Below are 19,796 nucleotides of genomic sequence, written 5' to 3'. Positions count from 1 at the left end.
GATCTTACCTCTGTGAATCCATTTACCACATATATTTTTATTTTTGTAGTATAAATCAGATTACATCATTCTGCTGCATGAAACCCTTGAATGGCTTCTTGACACACTTCAAAGGAAGTCCAAACTTCTCTATCTATAATGCAGCCTGTGTCTAATTTACTAATACCAACTTGGACTTATGTTCCCTGCCACCCCCTACTTCTTTGCACTCTAGCCACGTTTATATCCTTTCAATTCCTCAAACACACCAAGTTCTTTCTGACCTCAGGGCTCTTGCGCATGCTGTTTACGCAACATGGACTGCTCTTCAGTTCATTCTTCCATAACAGACCCCTTGACCTCCAGATCTCATTCTAAATACTACCTCTGTTAAGAGTCTTCTGTGACCATAGTACCTAGAAAATGTTCTTCTGTTATTGTCTGTCATGAGTCGAATCAGATTAATTAGTGGCATCTTCCCCAAGAAGTAATTAATAGTTACTCGTTTCTGCTATCTGTCTCCTAAATCAGACTGTAAGCTCAGGAAAGCGGAGACTTATTTGTTCACCAAGTACCTACACAATGTCACCAACAGTCTTTTAGACCCAGGTATCAGGTGTCAAGACAGAGGAAAACATAAAACAGAATACTGAACAGAGACTATATGAACTGAGAATTCCACACTTGCAGTCAACTACTAAACCCCTACTAGCCCTCTCCCCATAACAATAATTAAGCTAAACGTCTCAAAAAGCAGCTAAATTGTACATCCAACTCTAAATCACAGTTTTAAATAAAAGGCTGTAATAAAAGATGAAATGCCATGATTAGCCAGAACTCCCCTCCTTGTCTGGCTGAAATGGTGCAAGTCACACCAATAAACTTAATTCCTATTTTGTTCAATAAGTTTCAAGTCAAGAAATTAGCTAAAAACTTCAAAGTGAATATAAACAAATTCCTAACTTAGTGAATATGGAAAGCATGTAAATGAACTAAGGTGAAACACAAATTTTAAAAATATCTTTAAAGAGCACAATACAAAGAATTTCAAAGTACTTTTTAAGAAGAGTCAACTAAGCATTTCCTAATAGCCCACCTCAGCTGCTGGGGTTTTTCATGGATACCAACCACCCAGTAGTGATCAGATTTTCCTTTGCAGTGTTCTCTTGTGTTACATATGGGAGTCCATGTATTACCAAGTCCTCTGTTGAGCATTCGAACAATGCCTTCCGAATCCACATAACATGGGGTACCTATACAACAATAAAAAAACAAATCACAGAGACAGCTACATATTTGTTAAATATATCCCTTTTCAAAAACAAATACCAATCATTCAACTTTCAATTCAAAAGCATAAAGCAAAAAAACAAAACAAAACGGCAAATAATCCAAGATTATTTCCCATAGATTTTCATTAACCACATAGAGTAAGACCTAACTGAATAAAGAGAGGGGAAAAAAAAAAAACTGCACACGATATGACTAAAATTTACCCAATAATGAGGGTAAAAACCTGATCATTTCAGTGAAAACTATGCCACCTGCTGGAATATAGCAGTTTTTTAAAAGCCAATTTTAGTAAAAAAGTTAAACTTTGGTCTGAAGTTTCCTTGGTTAAGAGACTTGAAAAAATGACCAGAACCTGATGCAAGGTGATGATGTGGAGAAGTCCGTCTTAGTATTCTTCTTCCTCCCTCTCTTTCTTAGCCTTGTCACTATGCTGTTCCCCAACTCCTAGGCTTACCTAGGAAACAAGAATCCCCATTTCCTACCTACTCTGCTCCCATTTCAAGAAGCACATGGCAAATTCCCTAATTATTCCTTTTTTATCTGTGATTTCACTCTGCAAACAGCAGTTTCCTCAGAGTCTAGATCTAACTGGTAACTGGGAGAGAAAAATAAAGCTATATGAATGGAAGTTACTAATAGTCACATTTAAAGCCAAGTGACTTGTAATATTCCAATAGAAAACACATCCAGAACTGGGTGATTTTTTAAGGGTAAGCTGGAGTTTCCAATAATGTAATTAAAGGGGCATGAATCTCCAATAATAGAAATATTTAAACTAGAAGATAGGGTTAACAGGTGCCTTAAAATAAGGTATTCCTCAGTGTCCTTCAAATCATGTCATAAGCCACTATTAAGTGAGTCTACAATAGCACTGTTCAATAGAAATACCATGTGAGCCACAAGTCTAATTTTAAATTTCCTAGTGCCACATGAGAAAAGGGGGAAAAAAGTAAAGTTAATTTTAATAATCTATTTTATTAACTCTAATATATCCAAATATTATCATCTTAACATGTAATCAACGTAAAAAATTACTGACGTCTTTTACTTCTTTCTCATACTAAGCCTCCAAAATCTGGAGAATATTTTACACTTACAGCACATCTCAATTCAGATTAGCCACATTTCAAGTGCTCTATAGCCACAATGGCTAGTGTTTACGGCAGTGGATTGTGCAGCAGTAGAAAATTCTTGATTTTTGTGTAGAATCTTCTAGAAAAGCTAGAACTTTAGCTCTGATTTGGATTTCCTCCTTGCTAGCTAATAAATATCCAGTAAAATATATTTTCCTCTTTGTAAGTTTTCTAATCAGAATTCTGACGAAGAGACTTGTATACAAAGCATTTCTAGTTCTGCCAATATATTAATACAAAGAAATTTAAACATAAAATATTGACTATTTATCTTTAAACAAACTAATTACAATTAAAATAATGAAACAATTTTCTTCTTGAAAAAATGTCTTTAATTTTAATAAATGAATTTATCTTGCCTTCAGCTGAAAATCCAACCCATACAAGGTAGGATTTCCTTGTAAGAGGAAGAGGATCACCATGTAAAATTTGTTTTTTCTTTTTCCCCAGCTCCAGCAGTTGAGCTCCAAGACACTGATCACCATCAAATCCTGTACCTAGTCAGAAAATTGAAATATAAATCAGGTATCCATGGTTATTTGGCTATAATGTAGTCTGAATTATTTTCTGTGAATTGAACTGATTTTGTGTTAAATTCCTAGATTAATTAGCACTACATTTTATAGATAACCTACCTAACTGAAGCACCATTCGGGTATTAGAAGCAGAATATTACATTACAAGGACTATTACTATAAAGTGTTTCTAAGTGGTAATTCATTCACTCAAGAAATATTTACAGAGAGCTTACTTTGTGCCAGGTACAGAGGTTATAATGGTAAAGAAGACAAAGTCCCTATTCTCATGAAATTCATACTCAGGTAGAAAGGAAAAAGTAATTTAAAAAAAGAAAGAAAAAATGCTAAGTGTTATTATCAAAGATTAAAAATGCTAATGTGATAGAGTGTCAGACTAAGTGGCTATTTTAGATTGAACAGACAAAGGCAGCCTTTCCAAGAAAGTGAAATTTAAACTGAGATATGATTTGCAAGTTGGAGCTAGTCACCCAAATGATAGAGGGAGGAGCACTACAGCAGACAGGGAACAGCTAATGAAAAGGTCCCAAAGTGGGAACAAACTCGGTGAGTTTGAAGAACACAAAGCAGTCAGTAGGGCCAGAACGAGTAGCAAGAAAAAGTGGTAAGAGTTGAGGTTGAAAAGGCAGGCAAAGTTCAGATCACGTAGGACTTTGCCAACTGCAGTAAGAAGTTTGATTTTCATTCTAAAGCAACAGGAAGTCATCAGAGGAATCTAAGCAGGAGAGGGCCGTGGTCTGATTTATGTTTTTAAAAGATCACCTAGGCTGCTATGTGGAGAATGGATTGTGGAAGGAAGAATTGGAGGTTATCTGATAGTCCAAGAGATGACATCTGGTTTGGACTGGGGTTTTAGTGGAGATGAAGAGAGACAGATTTAGAAAGTTGGGTGAACTGACATGATACAACTTTGCCAATGCAGATGATGTGGGGGTGAGGGAAAGAGAAGAATCAAGGATAACTTTTATATTTCTGGCTTGAGTAGTTAGATTGATAGTATGCCATTTATGGAGATGGGAAAACTAAGATGTAAGTTTGTGGGGGAAAAAACCCCCCCCGAGGTTTTACTGTGACAAAGTTAAGTTTGAGATGTACATCAAAATAGAGATTTCAAGTGGACAATTGGATCTGTGAGTCTGGAGACAGGAGAGAGAAGGGTTGGTAATATTAATTTAGAAGTCATGAACACATAGATGTATTTAATGCCACGGGTCTTGAGATAATCCAGGGTAGTTTCTCAAACTGCATTTTTTCCTGAGTCATGAAATCAGTTTAGCATTATAACCAGCACTTAAAGAACAATGAAATCAAAGAGTAAATGTTGTCCACGAGACTTTTGTTATATTTGCAGGTATGCATAGAATAGCAACAGAATGCATTTTTCACTAGGTCTAAGCAGTTGAAAGATTGACAGATCCCGACCTAGAGAGAGTACCAGAGAAGAGGGACTGTAACTGAGCCCTAGAACATTCCACCTAAAGGGCTGGCATAGGAGGAGGAGCCAGCAAAGGAGCTCAAGGAGTTATCAGTAAGGAAGAAATTGGGAGAGTGATGTCACAGAAGACAAAAGAAATTATTTCTAGTAGAATTACTTAAATAAGCATAAAAAGATCATCGGTAACCTTGATAAAACCAGTCTTAGCATAGTGGTGGGGACCAAAGGAAGAAAACGAAGTGATAAAAAGGAAGCAGCAACTTTTTAAAAGTCACATTCAAGGCCGTTTTGGTCCTTCACATAAAGAGTTAGTTTATTTTTTGAGACATTTAAACTCTCATAATTCTTATAAGATATGGAAGATATGGACATGGAAGCAATTAACAAAACTCTACCTTAGAATTCTTTCTACAGTACAGTTTTTCTATAAATAAACTGTTTTTGCTTTCATTGCTATTATTTAAAACAACAAAATTCTCTACAAAGATTATACCGATTCAAATGTTTAAAAAAATCGCAAAAGGAGGTATAAACCAAAACAAAAAGAGGGAAAAAAAGCCCAAGTAATTTCCATTTTACAGAAAAGCTCAGGTCATGGCAAAATTGTGAAAGACTAGAAAAAAAATCTACCTCTATGATAAATAATGACAAGCTGTTCTCCATGTCCTGCCATTGACACCACAGGCCCAGGAAGACTGAACATCTCTTTTTGAACACCTCCAATGGTAAACAAGCGAAGAAGCAAGGTGCTAGTGGCAGCAGCAGCCCAACCCTGACCAAGACATATGGCTTCAATATCTTCATTTTGAGGCATGTCTACTATCCACTCTTTACTTGAATCCCAAGAACTAAAGTGCAGGCAGTGAAGCTTGCTAAAAATTAAAACAAGACAGAAACAATCAAACATTCATATTTGATATTTTGTATATATAAAAAAACCTAATCATAATACCCAGTAACAAAATCAAATAGCTTATTTTTTCTATTATACACAAATAGTGCAAAAATGGCTTTAAGAAAGTAATTATGAAATATCTTTAAAAGGGACCACATTAAAACCATTAACAGTCATGTTATTGAATATTTAAAGATAAAGGAAAATGCTCACAACATAATGTAAAATGGAGAAAAAGGCAGGCTAAAATCTGTAGAGTATAAACCTAGGTGCAAATACACATAAAAATCACAACCAAATTTTAAAAAAGGAAGCATCAAAACATTAGACAACAGTTCTCTCATTGCAAATAATAATAATAACAACAATGGAGAATAAAGAGAAAAAGAAAAAAAGTCATATATAATCCCACCAGTGAGATTACCAACCTCTGTTCACAATTTGATGTGTATTTCCAGTCTTTTTTCTTTGCATATATACATGCATATAAGTGAGTTATTATGAAACTTAAGCTTCAGAATGTAGATACCATAGTATTTGGAATCAGAGGCAGTACTGAATTCCTGAACAGTAATTTAAATTCAAATTTAAAATAAAAAGATAACATTGTCTATGTGAAATAACATACCTAGGAAAACAAAGAGGATATTTGAAATCAAAACTGCACATGGAACTAAATGTTCTAATTATGTAAGATATCCTGAGTTAGAGACACTGGCTCAACAGTGATTTATTTAAGTAAACTGATTTAATGCAATAATGAAGTATTGAGTTGATTTTATAATGCGTAAATTAGGAAACCAATTAAAATGTTAAAAATGACCCAATTTGGTGTTTTTCAGGCTTTAATGCATATTCTATCACCTGAGGATCTTGTTAAAATGAAGATTCTGATTCAGAAGGTCTGAGGTCTGTGATTCTGTTTCAACATGGTCCCAGGTGCCCCATTCCCCTACTTTGTGGACCATACTCTAAGCAGCAAGGAACTAATGTATCCAGTTAGAAGGGTTTTAATTTCAAATCACCTGGGGGTTAGTAAAATCTATGATCAAGTGTATAAGCATATGATCAGCTAAAAAAATACAGATTCTGTATGCATTGCTTTTCTACCATACTTTTTTTGTCTCTATATCTACCTACCTATTTACCTACCTGCCAAAATAATCTAAGAAGTCTAAATATATTAAGTTAAAGTCAAACTAACAAATAGTACTAATAACACTTTTCAGTGTATGTGTGTGTGTTTTTTTTTAAAGAGAAGTTTCAAATCTAATCAATACTGACAAAAAAATCCAGATCAGTAGTTGCCCAAGGCTGGGTGGATTAACTATTAATTATTAACTGTAGTTTTATCTGAGAGTAGAATTCTGGGTGGAATTTTCATTTGCTACAAATTCTGTACTGCTTAAGTTTGTTTATTTACAACTCTAATATGTTTATTACCCTTATGTAATAAGGGGACAATTTGGCAAAAACAGAAATATGTTCTGAGGTATTAGGGGTGTAGTGGTATTTGTACTAAACTCTTCTGAAAACCCATACTACAAAAGATGTATTTTTGTTTTTATCTTATTAACTTTTTGTATTGAACTTCAACATTTGTGTCCAACAGTTCAACAGTAACAAATTCTTCCTAATAATCTTGAATTTACCTTGCTAGTTCATCAGTGCTCTCACATGCCAACAAAATAGCTTCATGGGAAAGATCTGCTACTGTATAATTCAAAGTGTTTGATAAGTGTGTTGCATGGTGTATGGAGGTATCATGGAACTCCACATCTATGGCATTGTCTTGCTCATCATTATAGCAGCGAATAATTCCAATAGAGTTCCACACCTACAAATATGTAAGGTTAAATACAAGTCTGAAAAAGACTGAAGCTCCTAGAATCAGTAGGCTAAAACAGCACAAACTAACAAATACTATAATTCAGTCTGTATCAAGGTTTAAGTTATGGAGTAGCCACAGCTTACATACCTCTAAACAGTTTCAGGTAACAGTAGTAACATCAGAGCAAAATGACTAATTATTCTATTCTTCATGAAAAGAAGGTATGTATATACTTATTTATTAGCAAATGGAATATTTCACTTCATATTTTTAAGAATTTCATTACTGTCATAAAAAAATACTCTACAATTGGCCTTTGAACAACTGAACCATTAAATTCCTCAAAAGAAACATTTCAAACATTTACTTACTCACAAATATGGATATAAATGACAGCATATTTTTTTGTTCCAGCTAACTGGTGTATAGTTACAGAATAAATACATACATTTTTAAGGCAGCATAAACTGGTAACATTTAGAAAACTTATCTTTCACTCATGTACACTATAAGCTCTCACTGGGTAGGACAGGACCTAGTGTTTCTTTCCTATACCACAAGTAACAGCTATAAAAGTAGTTGACAATATTAGAAAAATCAAGACCTATTACTTGATGATAATTACTGATGGCAATAAAACTTTTTTAAGAAAATAAAAACATCACCTTTAATATTTATATACAAATTTATGCCAGGACTATTCCATTCAAAAAACACAAGAGGCAAAGTTCTCAGTGAAAAATCTCAAATAATCAACAAATAGAAATATTAAACTTTTTCAGCTTTTAAACTTAAGACAAAAAGCTAATACAGTCATTCCATAAATAAATGTTTAATGCCTACTGTGCCATACCTTGTCCTAAGTGCTATCAGTAAACAAAATAGAAAAATCACTATGCTTATGGAGCATACATGCTGGTGGGATGGGAAAAAGAGGCAGATAGTTTCTTTTCACAGTACTTATCACCTTCTAATAGTATACTATACTAGGTGCTGCTTTCTAAAAAACATCTTCTAACTAATGTTCTGGAATCAGTACAATCTCCTATATAAAAAGTAATATGAGAAGTAAAGTTTGTAAGTATAGCCAAGAGGAACTGCAAGATACACAGTCACATTTACTTATGTTCATTATGTGTCATTTTACAAAGCAGAATCTTATTTAACAGAATTTTGAATAATGAGGCTGAAATAAAATTAAAACTGTGAGTTAACCATAAAACAAATCAACCAAAAAATTATAATCAACCAAAGTGCTTTAGGCAACTTAATCAAGGTTTTTAAAAAATAGCTTTTACCAAACAAAATTAACTATATTGAGATAAAATGCTGACAGGTGAGATAAAACTATTTTAAAGTTAAGTGTAGACCTGAGACTTACCATGAATCTGTGAGTGAGATGCAAGGGTGTAGAACCTGACTGGAATGGCTTTTGCCGGGGAGTTGGCATAGGACCATTATAAAATGGCTTTTGAGATGTTAAAAGTGGTAGATTTTGAATGCCGCCTGCCTGATCATCTTCCTCCTCCTCTTTGAGAAGACTGGAACTATTTTTTAGCATTGTAACATCTAGAAAACAAAGGATTATAATTAGAGAATCATAAATACCAATGACCTTAAAAAAGAAAAGCATTATGGAAATCTAATAACCTTGTCCATTCATATTTAATAATGCTAAAATGTTATTTGCCTCTTTCATGGACATCTGCAATAACAGTTCAAAAGCAATGGAGGTAAAACTGTTAGTACCTTAGCATGAATCAAGGCAGTGGCACCAATCTGTATTAGTAGTCAATGCATTGTTAACCACCACTTAACTGCATTAAAAACAGTAAAAATATTTTTGTTTTTGTTTTTGTTTTTTAGATTCCACATACGAGCAATCTCATATGGTATTTTTAGCGTAAATACAAAACAGAAATAGACTCATAGACATAGAATACAAACTTGTGGTTGCCAAGGGGGTGGAGGGTGGGAAGGGATAGACGGGATTTCAAAATTGTAGAATAGATAAACAAGATTATACTGTATAGCACAGGGAAATATACACAAGATCTTATGGTAGCTCATAGAGAAAAAAATGTGACAACTGAAAAATTGTGCTGAACACTGGAATTTGACACATTGTAAAATGATTATAAATCAATAAAAAATGTTAAAAAATAGTAAAAATATTAATTTTATTAAATCTTGATCTTTGCATAGATTTAAAAAAAGCGTTCTCTGTGCTAAAATGGGAAGTATGCATAAAGAATTGTAATGGTTGTCTTAAAAAAAGCATTTGTGTAATTGAGTTGTAAGCTGAACTAGCTAAGTTTTTCATGTAATACCATTTTTACTTAAAAGAATGCCAGATAAACCGTGGTTACACAGACTTAGGTATGTGGTAAACATTTTCTTAAAAATGAATGAAGTGAGCTGGTCACTTAAGAAAAATAACTGACAGAGTTTGTGGTCAATGATAAAATTTGAGCTTTCAAGCACAAATGAGAATAGTGGAAAACTTGTATTTGCCACCATGAACTTGACTGCTTCATAGTATTTTAAAACTTCTGATGAGATTGGTGCTGATACTAACAAATATTATTCTGGAAAATGTGTCAGTATTAGGAAGGTCTGCAAACCTCAGTGAATCAGTATTTCCCAAATCACCAATATGTATGTTACAAAACCAAACGTGGTAAATGATCCACTCAAAGTTCAAGTTAGACCAGTGGATTTTAATGTAATAATAAGAGTCGAAATGTTCATCAAAAAGTTCGCAAAAAGTTCTCAGACTCCACACTGCAAGTAATCTTTAAGAAACTATCATTTGTTGTGTTTTGGTGCAGCATCAAAGAACAATATCCACAATTATTTCAATAGGCTATTAAAATCTCTCTCTCTTTTTAAACTACATATTGTGTGAGATGAAATTTTCTTCACTTAAAAGTAAAAACAATATATGGCAGTAGACTGAATTCTGAAGCACATGAGAGAATCTAGCTGTCTTTTATGATAGACATTAACAGGATTTGCAAAAGGGTAAAATAATGCCACTTCTCTAATTTTTAAAAAAATTTCATTAAAAATGTTATGTTTACATGTTTATTAACGAGTTTACTGTTATTTTAAAGTGAATAAGTATTTTAAAAATTCCTGTTTTAATTCCTAACATGGTAAATAATAATAAATATAGCTCCACAGATGATTTTCTTCAGAGTCCTCAAAATTTTTAAGAATGTAATGAGCTCCTGAGACCAAACATCTGAGGAGTGCTATCCTATAAGCCCTATATGCTTTAAATGCAGTACAATTTACATTGTACATTGGCATTTTACTTGGTAATGTTCAAGTCTGTTATTTTGCCAAGTAAGTTGTTGTAATAGGTACTTTATTTAAAAGTTTTTAGTTACAATCTCAATAACTTTAACAGATACTGTACTATTCAGTCACCTATTTCTCCTTGAGTTAGCCTGGTAGTTTGTGTCTTTCAAAGAACTTGTCTATTTTATCTAAGTTGGTGAATTTATGGGCACAAAAGTGTTCATAATATTCTCCTATTATCCTTTTGCTATTAATAGCAGTGCTGTCTTACAGAAATATAATGTGAGTTACATATGTAAGTAAAAATTTTCTAGGAGCTATATTTTAAATAGTAATTTTATTGATCTTCTCAAAAAACTAGCTTTTGGTTTTATTGACTTTCTCTATAGACTTTGGTTGTCAGTTTCACTGAATTCTGCTCTTTATTATTTCCTTCCTTCTGCTGGCTTGGGATTTAATTTTCTCTTCTTTTGCTGGTTTGCTAAAGCAGAAGCTTAGATCATTGATTTGAAACCTTTTTTACTATACATATTTAATGCTATAAAGTCCCCTCTACACACTGCTTTAGCTACATTCTACTAATTCAATAACAACTTTATATAATAGCTTTAATAAAATACTGAAAATATTGATCAACAGGATGGATCATCGAGGGGGGAGGGTACAGCTCAGTGGTAGAGTGTGTGCTTAGCATGCATGAGGTCCTGGGTTCAATCCCCAGTACTTCCATTAAAAATAAATGAAAAAATTAGCCTAATTACCGCCCCTCCTTAAAAAAAGAAAACCCAGGATGGATCATCACATTCACAAAGTGAGTGCATACCAACTGAATTTTCATCATCATCTAGGATGTGACTTCGCTGTCTAGGACGACCTGAAGCCAGCATGAGGTCATCATCATCTTCCTCATCATTGATAATCCCTTTTGAAAAAGAGCGCATTTCGACTGCATTGTCATTTAGAAAATCACCAGCATTACTTCTATCATCTCCATCAAAAAGATCACTGTAATCCTTTTCCACTCTGCTAGATACCTTGAACAATTTAACACAAATTAAAAAGTATTAGTGAACTATTTAGATCAACTCAATAACTCAATAGGTAGTCTTCTAATATGCACCTAAAAACTCTACTAAGTAAGCAAATATGCTGGTAAAAATAATTAGTAAATATATTTATGAGGATTGTACTTACATTTATGTAAAATCTAGTCCTTACTTTAAATGCCTTATAGTCTACAGGTAAGGTGGGAGTGTAAGACAGACATGTAAAGAATATATTTATATATATATACCCAAATATGAAGCAAGATTTTATTCCTCACAAGTCTTCTCCATAAAAGAAGTCACCTATGAGTCCTTACAAAATCTCTCCTTATAAGATATTCTCTCATTTTCCTCTATTTTGAATAAGACACTGCTTAGGTAAGATACGTTTGCTTTAAATGATCTCAGTGAAAGCTTATTTTTTGGAGGGTTGGTGTTTTTGTTTTGTTTTGTTTTGTTTTGTTTTGTTTTGATGCTTATAGAAGTAAATGGATAGAACCAATAGAAAAACAAAGGCAGCAAAGAAATTCAATATTAATCGATTCCTAGGAATGTGAACATACTGCTGCAGGTACTGAATGTCCCTATAAACAGTTTTTGAGATCACTTTAAAAAGGGAATAGTAAGCAGATACATTGTAAAGATCACAATATTCCTATAGGACGAATGAAAACTGTACAAATGTTAAGTCAACAGAAACTTATAGTTGGATATAAAATTCTAATGAGAACATCATTAATGGAATCAAAAGGGACTATATCACAAACCTTTTAGATGGAAGTACAGATGATTGTGTTTGGAAAATTAACATTTAAAGAAACAAGAGAACAGAAAAAAATACTCCTAAATTCATATATTTAAACATATGATTTGAACAATTAAATTTATAAATAAATGCTATAAGAAGATACTTAACTATTCCATCCATAGTCCTAAAACTTTATGTACTCAAGTTGGTGAAAAACTTTATTTTTGCACTTTCTTATTCAAAAATGAAGGTTTTGACCTTATCTTTTATGGTGAGGGCCATGAAGTATTAAAGGTGTTGTAACAGAAATAAGTACTGAGAAATAAGACCAAAAAGGAGAGAGACTGGACAATTCTGGATAGAAGGGTTAAGGTTTTATAAGAGGTGACCTTTGAAGTAAAAATTATTTCTCAATTTACTTTTTGTTTTTATCAATGTTATATGCGTATATGTAACACATGCAGTGTTATAAGGTTTATTATGAAAATGAAAACTCTCTGCACAGCCTCCAATTTACTTCTCTGCTTTCAACTGGTTTTTTTTGATACTTTCCTCTATACTTTTAAAGATTCTAGTCTTATTTTTTGATTTTTCAGTTTTAATTATTATCTATTTAATTGATGCTATTAACTTCCTTCTATTAGGGAAGATGAGGATTTGGTGCCATTTTTCAACCACCCTTACCCTCCTTGTACACATGCACATCATTCTCCTACCCCTGTCCTTGCAATATGGAAATATTTTTATTTTGGTTGGATCAATAATCAGTATTTAGGGGAGGAGAGTACAGTTCAGCGGGTAGAGCATGGGTATAGCTCAGTGGTAGAGCGGGTGCTTAGCATGCACAAGGTCCTGGGTTCAATCTCCAGTACCTCTACTAAAACAAAAACCAAAAAACAAAAACCCCCCAAAAACTAGTTACCCCCCCAAAAAAACAAAAAATAATCAGTATTTTGATTTATTATGACCATGTAAGTGCTATTCGTGGCTGAATAAAAATTATAATAACATTTACAAAGTGTTGTGCTAGAGACTGTTCTAACTCTTTATACACAATTCATTTAATTGTCCCAGTAACCCTAGGTGATAGGCATTAATCTTATCCATTGATTTACAGATGTAGTATATTATGATCATTTTCCCACAACGTTTTGTTTTTTGTGGAGTTAAAAATCTCTCTGGAATCACGCTCCCTGACTTCAGACTATACTACAAAGTTACAGTCATCAGAACAGTATTGTACTGGCACAAAACCAGACACATATTAATGAAACAGGATAGGAAGTCCAGAAATAAGCCCACACACTTATGGTCAAATAATATATGACACAGGAGGCAAGAATATACAGTGGGGAGAGAACAGTCTTTAATAAGTAATGCTGGGAAAACTGGACAGCTACCTGTAAAAGACTGAAATTAGAACATTCTCTAACACCACATACAAAAATAAACTCAGAATGTATTAAAGATCTAAGTGTAAGACTTGAAATTTTAACTCCTAGAGGAAAATACAGGCAGAACACTCAGACATAAAATTGTAGCAAAATTTTTTTGGATCTGCCCCTAAGGCAAAGGAAACAAAAGCAAAAATAAACAAATGGGACCTAATTGAATTTAAGAGTTTTTGCACAGCAAAGGAAATCATCCACAAAATGAAAAGAAAGCCTACTGAACGGGAGAAAATATTTGCAAATGATATGACCGATAAGAGGTTAATATCTAAAATATATAAACAGCTAATACCACTTAATATCAAGAAAAAAAAACAATTAAATATGGGCAGAAGCCCTGAAAAGACATTTTTCCAAAGAGGAAATGTACATGGCCCTTAGGCACATGAAAGGATGTTCAACACTGCTAATTATTAGAGAAAGGCAAATCAAAACCATAATGAGGTATCACGTCATACCTGTCAGAAGGGCTAGGATCAAAAAGAATACAAATAACAAATGTGGGCAAGGATGTGAGAAAAGGGAAGCCTGGTATGCTGTTGGTGGGAATGTAAATTGGTGCAGACATTGTAGAAAACAGTATGAAGGTTTCTCAAAAAACTAAAAATAAGAGTACCACATGACTCAGCAATTCTACTCCTGGGTATATATCCATAAAAAACAAAAAACACTAATTCAAAAAGATTCATGCACCTCAATGTTCACAGCACCATTATTTACCATTGCCAATTTATGGAAACAACCTATAAGCTCATCAACAGATGAATAGATAAAGAAGATGTATGTGTACATATGTACAGACACACATATACACACACACACACAAAATGGAATACTACTTAGCCATAAGAATAAAATTTTGCCATTTGCAACGTGAATGGACCAGGGGTGTGTTATGCTAAGTGAAATAAGTCAGACAAAGACAAATACTGTATGTTATCACTTATATCTAGAATCTAAAAAATACAACAAAAACTAGTGAAATAATAATAAAAGAAACAGACTCATGGATACAGAGAACAAACTAGGGGGGAGAGAGAAAGGGGGAGGGGCAATATAAGGACAGAGGATTAAGAGACACAAACAATTACGTATAAAATAAGCTACAAGTATATATTGTACAACACAGGGAACATAGCCAATACTTTATAACTTTAAGTAGAGTATAATCTTACAATATAGTGAATAACTATATTGTATCCCTGTAACTTATGTAATACTATACATTAACTATACTTGAAAAAAAAAAATCTCCTACCTGTTTTAGTCTTTTTTCTTAGATAGATTCCCCAGAGATGATCTTACACTCTCCTGCCTGAAAAGCGTACGACTGGCTGACAATGCTCTGGGAGCTAAGCATAAAAAGTGAGCTGGGAATATCAGCACTCAAATATATAACCCTATCATTTAAGCCTTTTCAGTAAATATTCCCCCTCCACCCAGTGCCACTCAGTTGTATCCAGTGTCCCTGGACCAAAGACCTCATTTTTACCTTATCTAGAGAAGAAATCTCCAGCATTCTGCCAAAATGTATACAGGGGTGAAGGAGGGCAGTTACTTAGCTGTGCCCACTGATGTTAAGACTGGACAGATCTACTTGCTTATTAAATCAACCCTCCTGTTTTCAGTATCATTTTTAAGAAGTACCTAGTACTACCAAATTCTGACTCTTTGGGGATTCAGTTAGGCAAGCTAGTGGCACCTCAGCTTTCCCCCAGTGCAGTCTTAGGATTCAGCTTTTTGAGAAGCTAAGCTTAGTTTCTAACATTCTTCTATTTTCCAGCTTAAAAAATTTTTTTTTACTATCATCATTTCAACTATCTTCTTTAACCTTATGAGATTATGCATTAAAAAAATTTCTCTCAGTATAGTTTTAGTTGGGCTTCCAGGTATGAGGAATTTGAGTAGAAATAAATGGGTGTATTAAGTCTGTGATCCTTAACTGGAAGTCTAAAACAACTTGAAATATGAGTGAATATATCTGCCAGGCAGGGGGAATAATGAGCACAAAGCAATGAGGTATAAAACAAGGTGGCCCATTTAAAGCGGTTCAGTAAGGCTGGAGAGATAAGCATAAGATGTATATGATTAGCTCTAAGAGTTAAGGCTAATTCAGGACAGAAAAATTTTATAAGCTAAACTAAGTTACACTTATAAACTCTAATTTTTATCTATAAAACATTTATTTAATTAAAAAACCCAAGAACACCAGGATACTAAAATAGTACTTCACAAAGGTATTCCTTGGAAAGCCACAGAATATTGATAGGCATTATATGGACGGAAAAAAGTTTCTTAGTAAAATATATTTGGGAAACATTAGGTTAAACAAGTTTAAACAATTTTCTTTATGATAGAGCACTACTGAGCATCTAATTACATAAATTATACTTTTCAAAGAAAGTAATATAGTTTGTGGTGTTTTCCAAATGCATATGACCACAGAAAGACTTTGAAGAAATTATTCTACCCTATTACTTATTACCTTACTGCTTGACATCTTTCCACTGGGGTCACAAACATTCTCCAGGAGTCCCAGATTTCCTTCTGCATCAGTATAAGCTATTTGACCACAAGTGGGATGCCATGACAGGCCACAGATTGCATGACCTTTCTCATTTTTCACCCTAAAAATTAAAAAGTGAGTTCTTAAAACACTGACAAGAAAAATAGAAATTATACCTTTCTTTAGGTAAATTTTAGTTAGAAAACATTACATGGTTTTTGATAAACACAGGTGTATGTTTGCATTTTGACAATCTAATAACAGCAAATTTGAAATGTTTCATAATAAAACAAACCAAAATCTAACAGAAATTAGCAAAAAAGAGACAAAAGATATAATGAATCATACCTTTCCATGCAATCTTTGGTTTCCACATTCCAAACTATAATTAAACCGTTAATACTTCCTGCAGCTAAATATTGTCCACAAGGAGACCAGGTTACTATATTCAGGGTCTAATAAAGAAAACAATTAACAAATAATAATTCTATGTAATTTGAAACTGTTAACACTCATTTTATTACCAAATTCAAATTTTTATAACCCATATTCATGCAATTTTTAATTAAATCTGATATACAAATGGCAAGATAAAGTTTGCTTATTTTTTAACTTTTTTTCAATAATTCAGCAATCAAAATAATAGCAGCTATTACTCTATACATCATAAGAATATCAGACTAGCACAATTTTAAAAGCAAAATCTAAAAAATGCTATTATCCTGGAAAGAGAGAAAACACAAGGCATCCTCTTAGCACTCACAATCAAGATGTAGAGAACTAGGAAGTGAAGTACTAAGTGAACCGTACTAAGCCATTGCCGACCTACTGGGATTCTGTTTCCTTAACTGCAAAATGCTGTGCATGAGAGAAGGAAGGGAGGAGGAGGGGAGAGAAAGAGAAAGAGAGAGAAAGCAGACCAACAATATTTCCTGCTCTAAATTCCAGGGTCTGTGATCACAAGTCTCAATGGAACTAATTTAACAATAAAGGCTAATTACTGATAATGTGAGAATAATGTGTCCTATTACTATGCTAGGGTTAAATTTGCCTTCTTATAAACTAAAAGATTTTCCTATCAAATTTCACAAAGGAGGAAAGCCAGATAGAACCTAGAAAAGATTAATCTACTGTCTAGGTATTGGCTACATGAAAAAAGGCTGAGGGGCGGAAGGTGGACACATGCATAACATTGGAGTTGTTCTCCAATGATATTTAACTGCAACTGTATTTAAGTAAAGTATGCATTAAATATTCCCATTAGAATGTAAATTGACGCAGCCACTATGGAAAACAGTATGGAGGTTCCTTAAAAAACTAAAAATAGAACTACCATATGATTCAGCAATCCCACTCCTGGGCATATATCCGGAGAAACTCTAATTCAAAAAGACACATGTACCCCAGTGTTCACAGCAGCACTATTTATAATAGCCAAGACATGGAAACAACCTAAATGTCCACTGACAGGTGAATGGATAAAAAAGATTTGGTATGCGTGTACACACACACACACACACACACACACACACACACACACGAATATTACTCAGCCATAAAAAAGAATGAAATGCCGTTTGCAGCAACATGGATGGAACTAGAGATTATCATACTAAGTGAAAGAAGTCAGAGGAAGACAAATATCGTATCATTTATAAGTGGAATCTTAAAAATGATACAAATGAACTTATTTACAAGACAGAAACACACTCACCAACATAGAAAACAAACTAATGGTTACCAAAGGGGAAAGGCAGAGGGTAGGGGTAAGAGGGATAAATTAGGAGTTTGGGATTAGCAGATACAAACTACTGTATATAAAATAGATAAACAACAACGACCTACTATATAGCACAGGGAACTATATTCAATATCTTGTAATAAACTACAATGGAAAAGAATATATTTATATAATTTAATCACTTTGCTGTACAGCAGAAACTAACACAACATTGTAAATTAACTATACTTCAATTAAAAATATAAAAAAAAAATTCCCATTAGCCTACACAAAATGTCACTTACAAAACTTACCTGAGAGATGAAATTATCTGAAAGATCAAATTGATTACTCCAAGTTTCCCTTCTATACAGCTTAACAGATTTCTCCACAGGAACTGCCAATAACTATTAGGAAAGAAAAAAGATTTAAACAAAAGTTTAAATTAAATTTAAAAAGAAAGAGAACAAAAGCAGAAAACTGATCCAAACAAGACTACAAAACATAAAAGAAAATCTGTATTTTAATTGGCAACTAACAAAACTCAAAAAATTACTTAAAATTTTCTTAAGTAAACAATGTGTGAGAATCATAGTACTGTTTGCACCAAAAAGCAGAGCACTTGGAGTTACTAGTATTTTTAATACTACTTCTTAAGGAATATAAGCTCCTTGGATCTAAAAATTCATCTTATTTGCTGGAAAGAAAGAATAGAGCCAGAATACTTTGAATATTTCTTGAAGAAAAGGAAACTTATCTTCTCATATAGTCTTCCAAAGAAACAGATTAGCAGAAAAAATAAAAATGGTGTAGTCTTTCCATGTTAAAAAAAAAGAAAAAAGAAAAAAAGGATTACTTATGAACAGTAAGACTATGTTTTAAAAAAAATTTTTAATTGTTTCATAAGCAAAGAAAAAATACACACTAGATTCCTGAACCATCACTTTAGTGCAGAATATACTCTTAAAAGTTTACATGACACAAAAGGGCATAGATTGAAAATAAAGTCTCCCTCCCATCTTTAACTCTACATTCCCAAAAGCAAAAAATACATAGACTATACGAGAATGTATTTGTATATAGATACAAGTACACACACAATTAACAGTAGCATTCTATCTACTGTCTATACCTACTGCTCTATAGCTTGATGTTTTTAACATAACTAAAGATTATTCCATGTGAAGAAATACAGATATACCTCATTCTAACAGTTGCAGAGTATTCTACTTTCAGGAATAAATTCCACAACTTATTTAAGTTCTCCATTGATGAACATTTAGGATGTTTCTAATTTTTTGCTACTATAAACGATACAATATTTGCATTATACATACTCTGTAGTGCATACGTGAAAACATGCTTATAGGATATATGCCTAGCACTAGTACTGTTGGTCATTCATGCTGATAAAAACTGCCACACTTTCTTCCACACAGTATATAATCAAACTTACAGTGTTTGACCATCTGACAAATGAAAAATGCTCTATCATAGTTTCAATTTGTATTTCTTTTAGTATGAAAGGTTGCATGTATTTTCATATGTTAAAAGCAATCTGTGTATCTTTTTCTGTACACTATCTGCACATGTTCTTGTTCATCTTTCTATTGGAATCATGTTGATTTATAAGAACTGTCTGTATATTAAGGAAATTAGTTCTTTGTCATATTGTTTCAAAATTTTCCCCAGGTTAACATTTGTTCTTTGACCTTGAAGTATTTCATATTTATTTTTTTACTTTTTATATTGTTGAACTTATTAATCTTTCCTGAAAATTTTCACATATACAGAAAAGTTGAAAAAAAAATACAGTAAATAACTATACAGACATTCACTATGTGGTGGAATGCCTCCAAGATAGTTCTCGGTAATTCTCACCTCCTGGTATTCATACCCTTTGCAAATGTATTCTTT

At 33.0% G+C, this 19,796-nt stretch overlaps 2 protein-coding genes across 3 annotated transcripts in view; one reads left to right on the top strand and one right to left on the bottom strand.

Annotated features, from left to right (window-relative positions):
* SAMD4A (sterile alpha motif domain containing 4A) overlaps positions 1-6,221 on the top strand; it is a 352,931-nt gene extending 346,710 nt beyond the window's left edge. Inside the window, exons 16-17 of the transcript XR_012507521.1 lie at positions 2,856-2,930; positions 6,114-6,221. The gene's annotated coding sequence lies outside the window, so the exon portion shown is untranslated. The remainder of the gene's footprint in view (positions 1-2,855; positions 2,931-6,113) is intronic.
* The window catches only part of WDHD1 (WD repeat and HMG-box DNA binding protein 1), a 57,341-nt gene that overhangs the window by 19,374 nt on the left and 18,171 nt on the right, over positions 1-19,796 (bottom strand). For both annotated transcript variants that reach the window (XM_010962184.3, XM_045522037.2), the window contains 9 exons: positions 18,194-18,286; positions 16,508-16,614; positions 16,139-16,280; positions 11,232-11,442; positions 8,484-8,671; positions 6,924-7,108; positions 5,007-5,248; positions 2,765-2,902; positions 1,076-1,232 (listed from right to left, as the gene is read on the bottom strand). In XM_010962184.3, coding sequence (XP_010960486.2) covers positions 1,076-1,232; positions 2,765-2,902; positions 5,007-5,248; positions 6,924-7,108; positions 8,484-8,671; positions 11,232-11,442; positions 16,139-16,280; positions 16,508-16,614; positions 18,194-18,286 — 1,463 coding nt within the window. The remainder of the gene's footprint in view (positions 1-1,075; positions 1,233-2,764; positions 2,903-5,006; positions 5,249-6,923; positions 7,109-8,483; positions 8,672-11,231; positions 11,443-16,138; positions 16,281-16,507; positions 16,615-18,193; positions 18,287-19,796) is intronic.

Source organism: Camelus bactrianus, chromosome 6, assembly GCF_048773025.1.
Source record: "Camelus bactrianus isolate YW-2024 breed Bactrian camel chromosome 6, ASM4877302v1, whole genome shotgun sequence".
NCBI classification, from domain to species: Eukaryota; Metazoa; Chordata; class Mammalia; order Artiodactyla; family Camelidae; genus Camelus; species Camelus bactrianus.
Note: the sequence above shows the minus strand (reverse complement) of the source record. Positions and strands in the feature narration are given on the sequence as shown.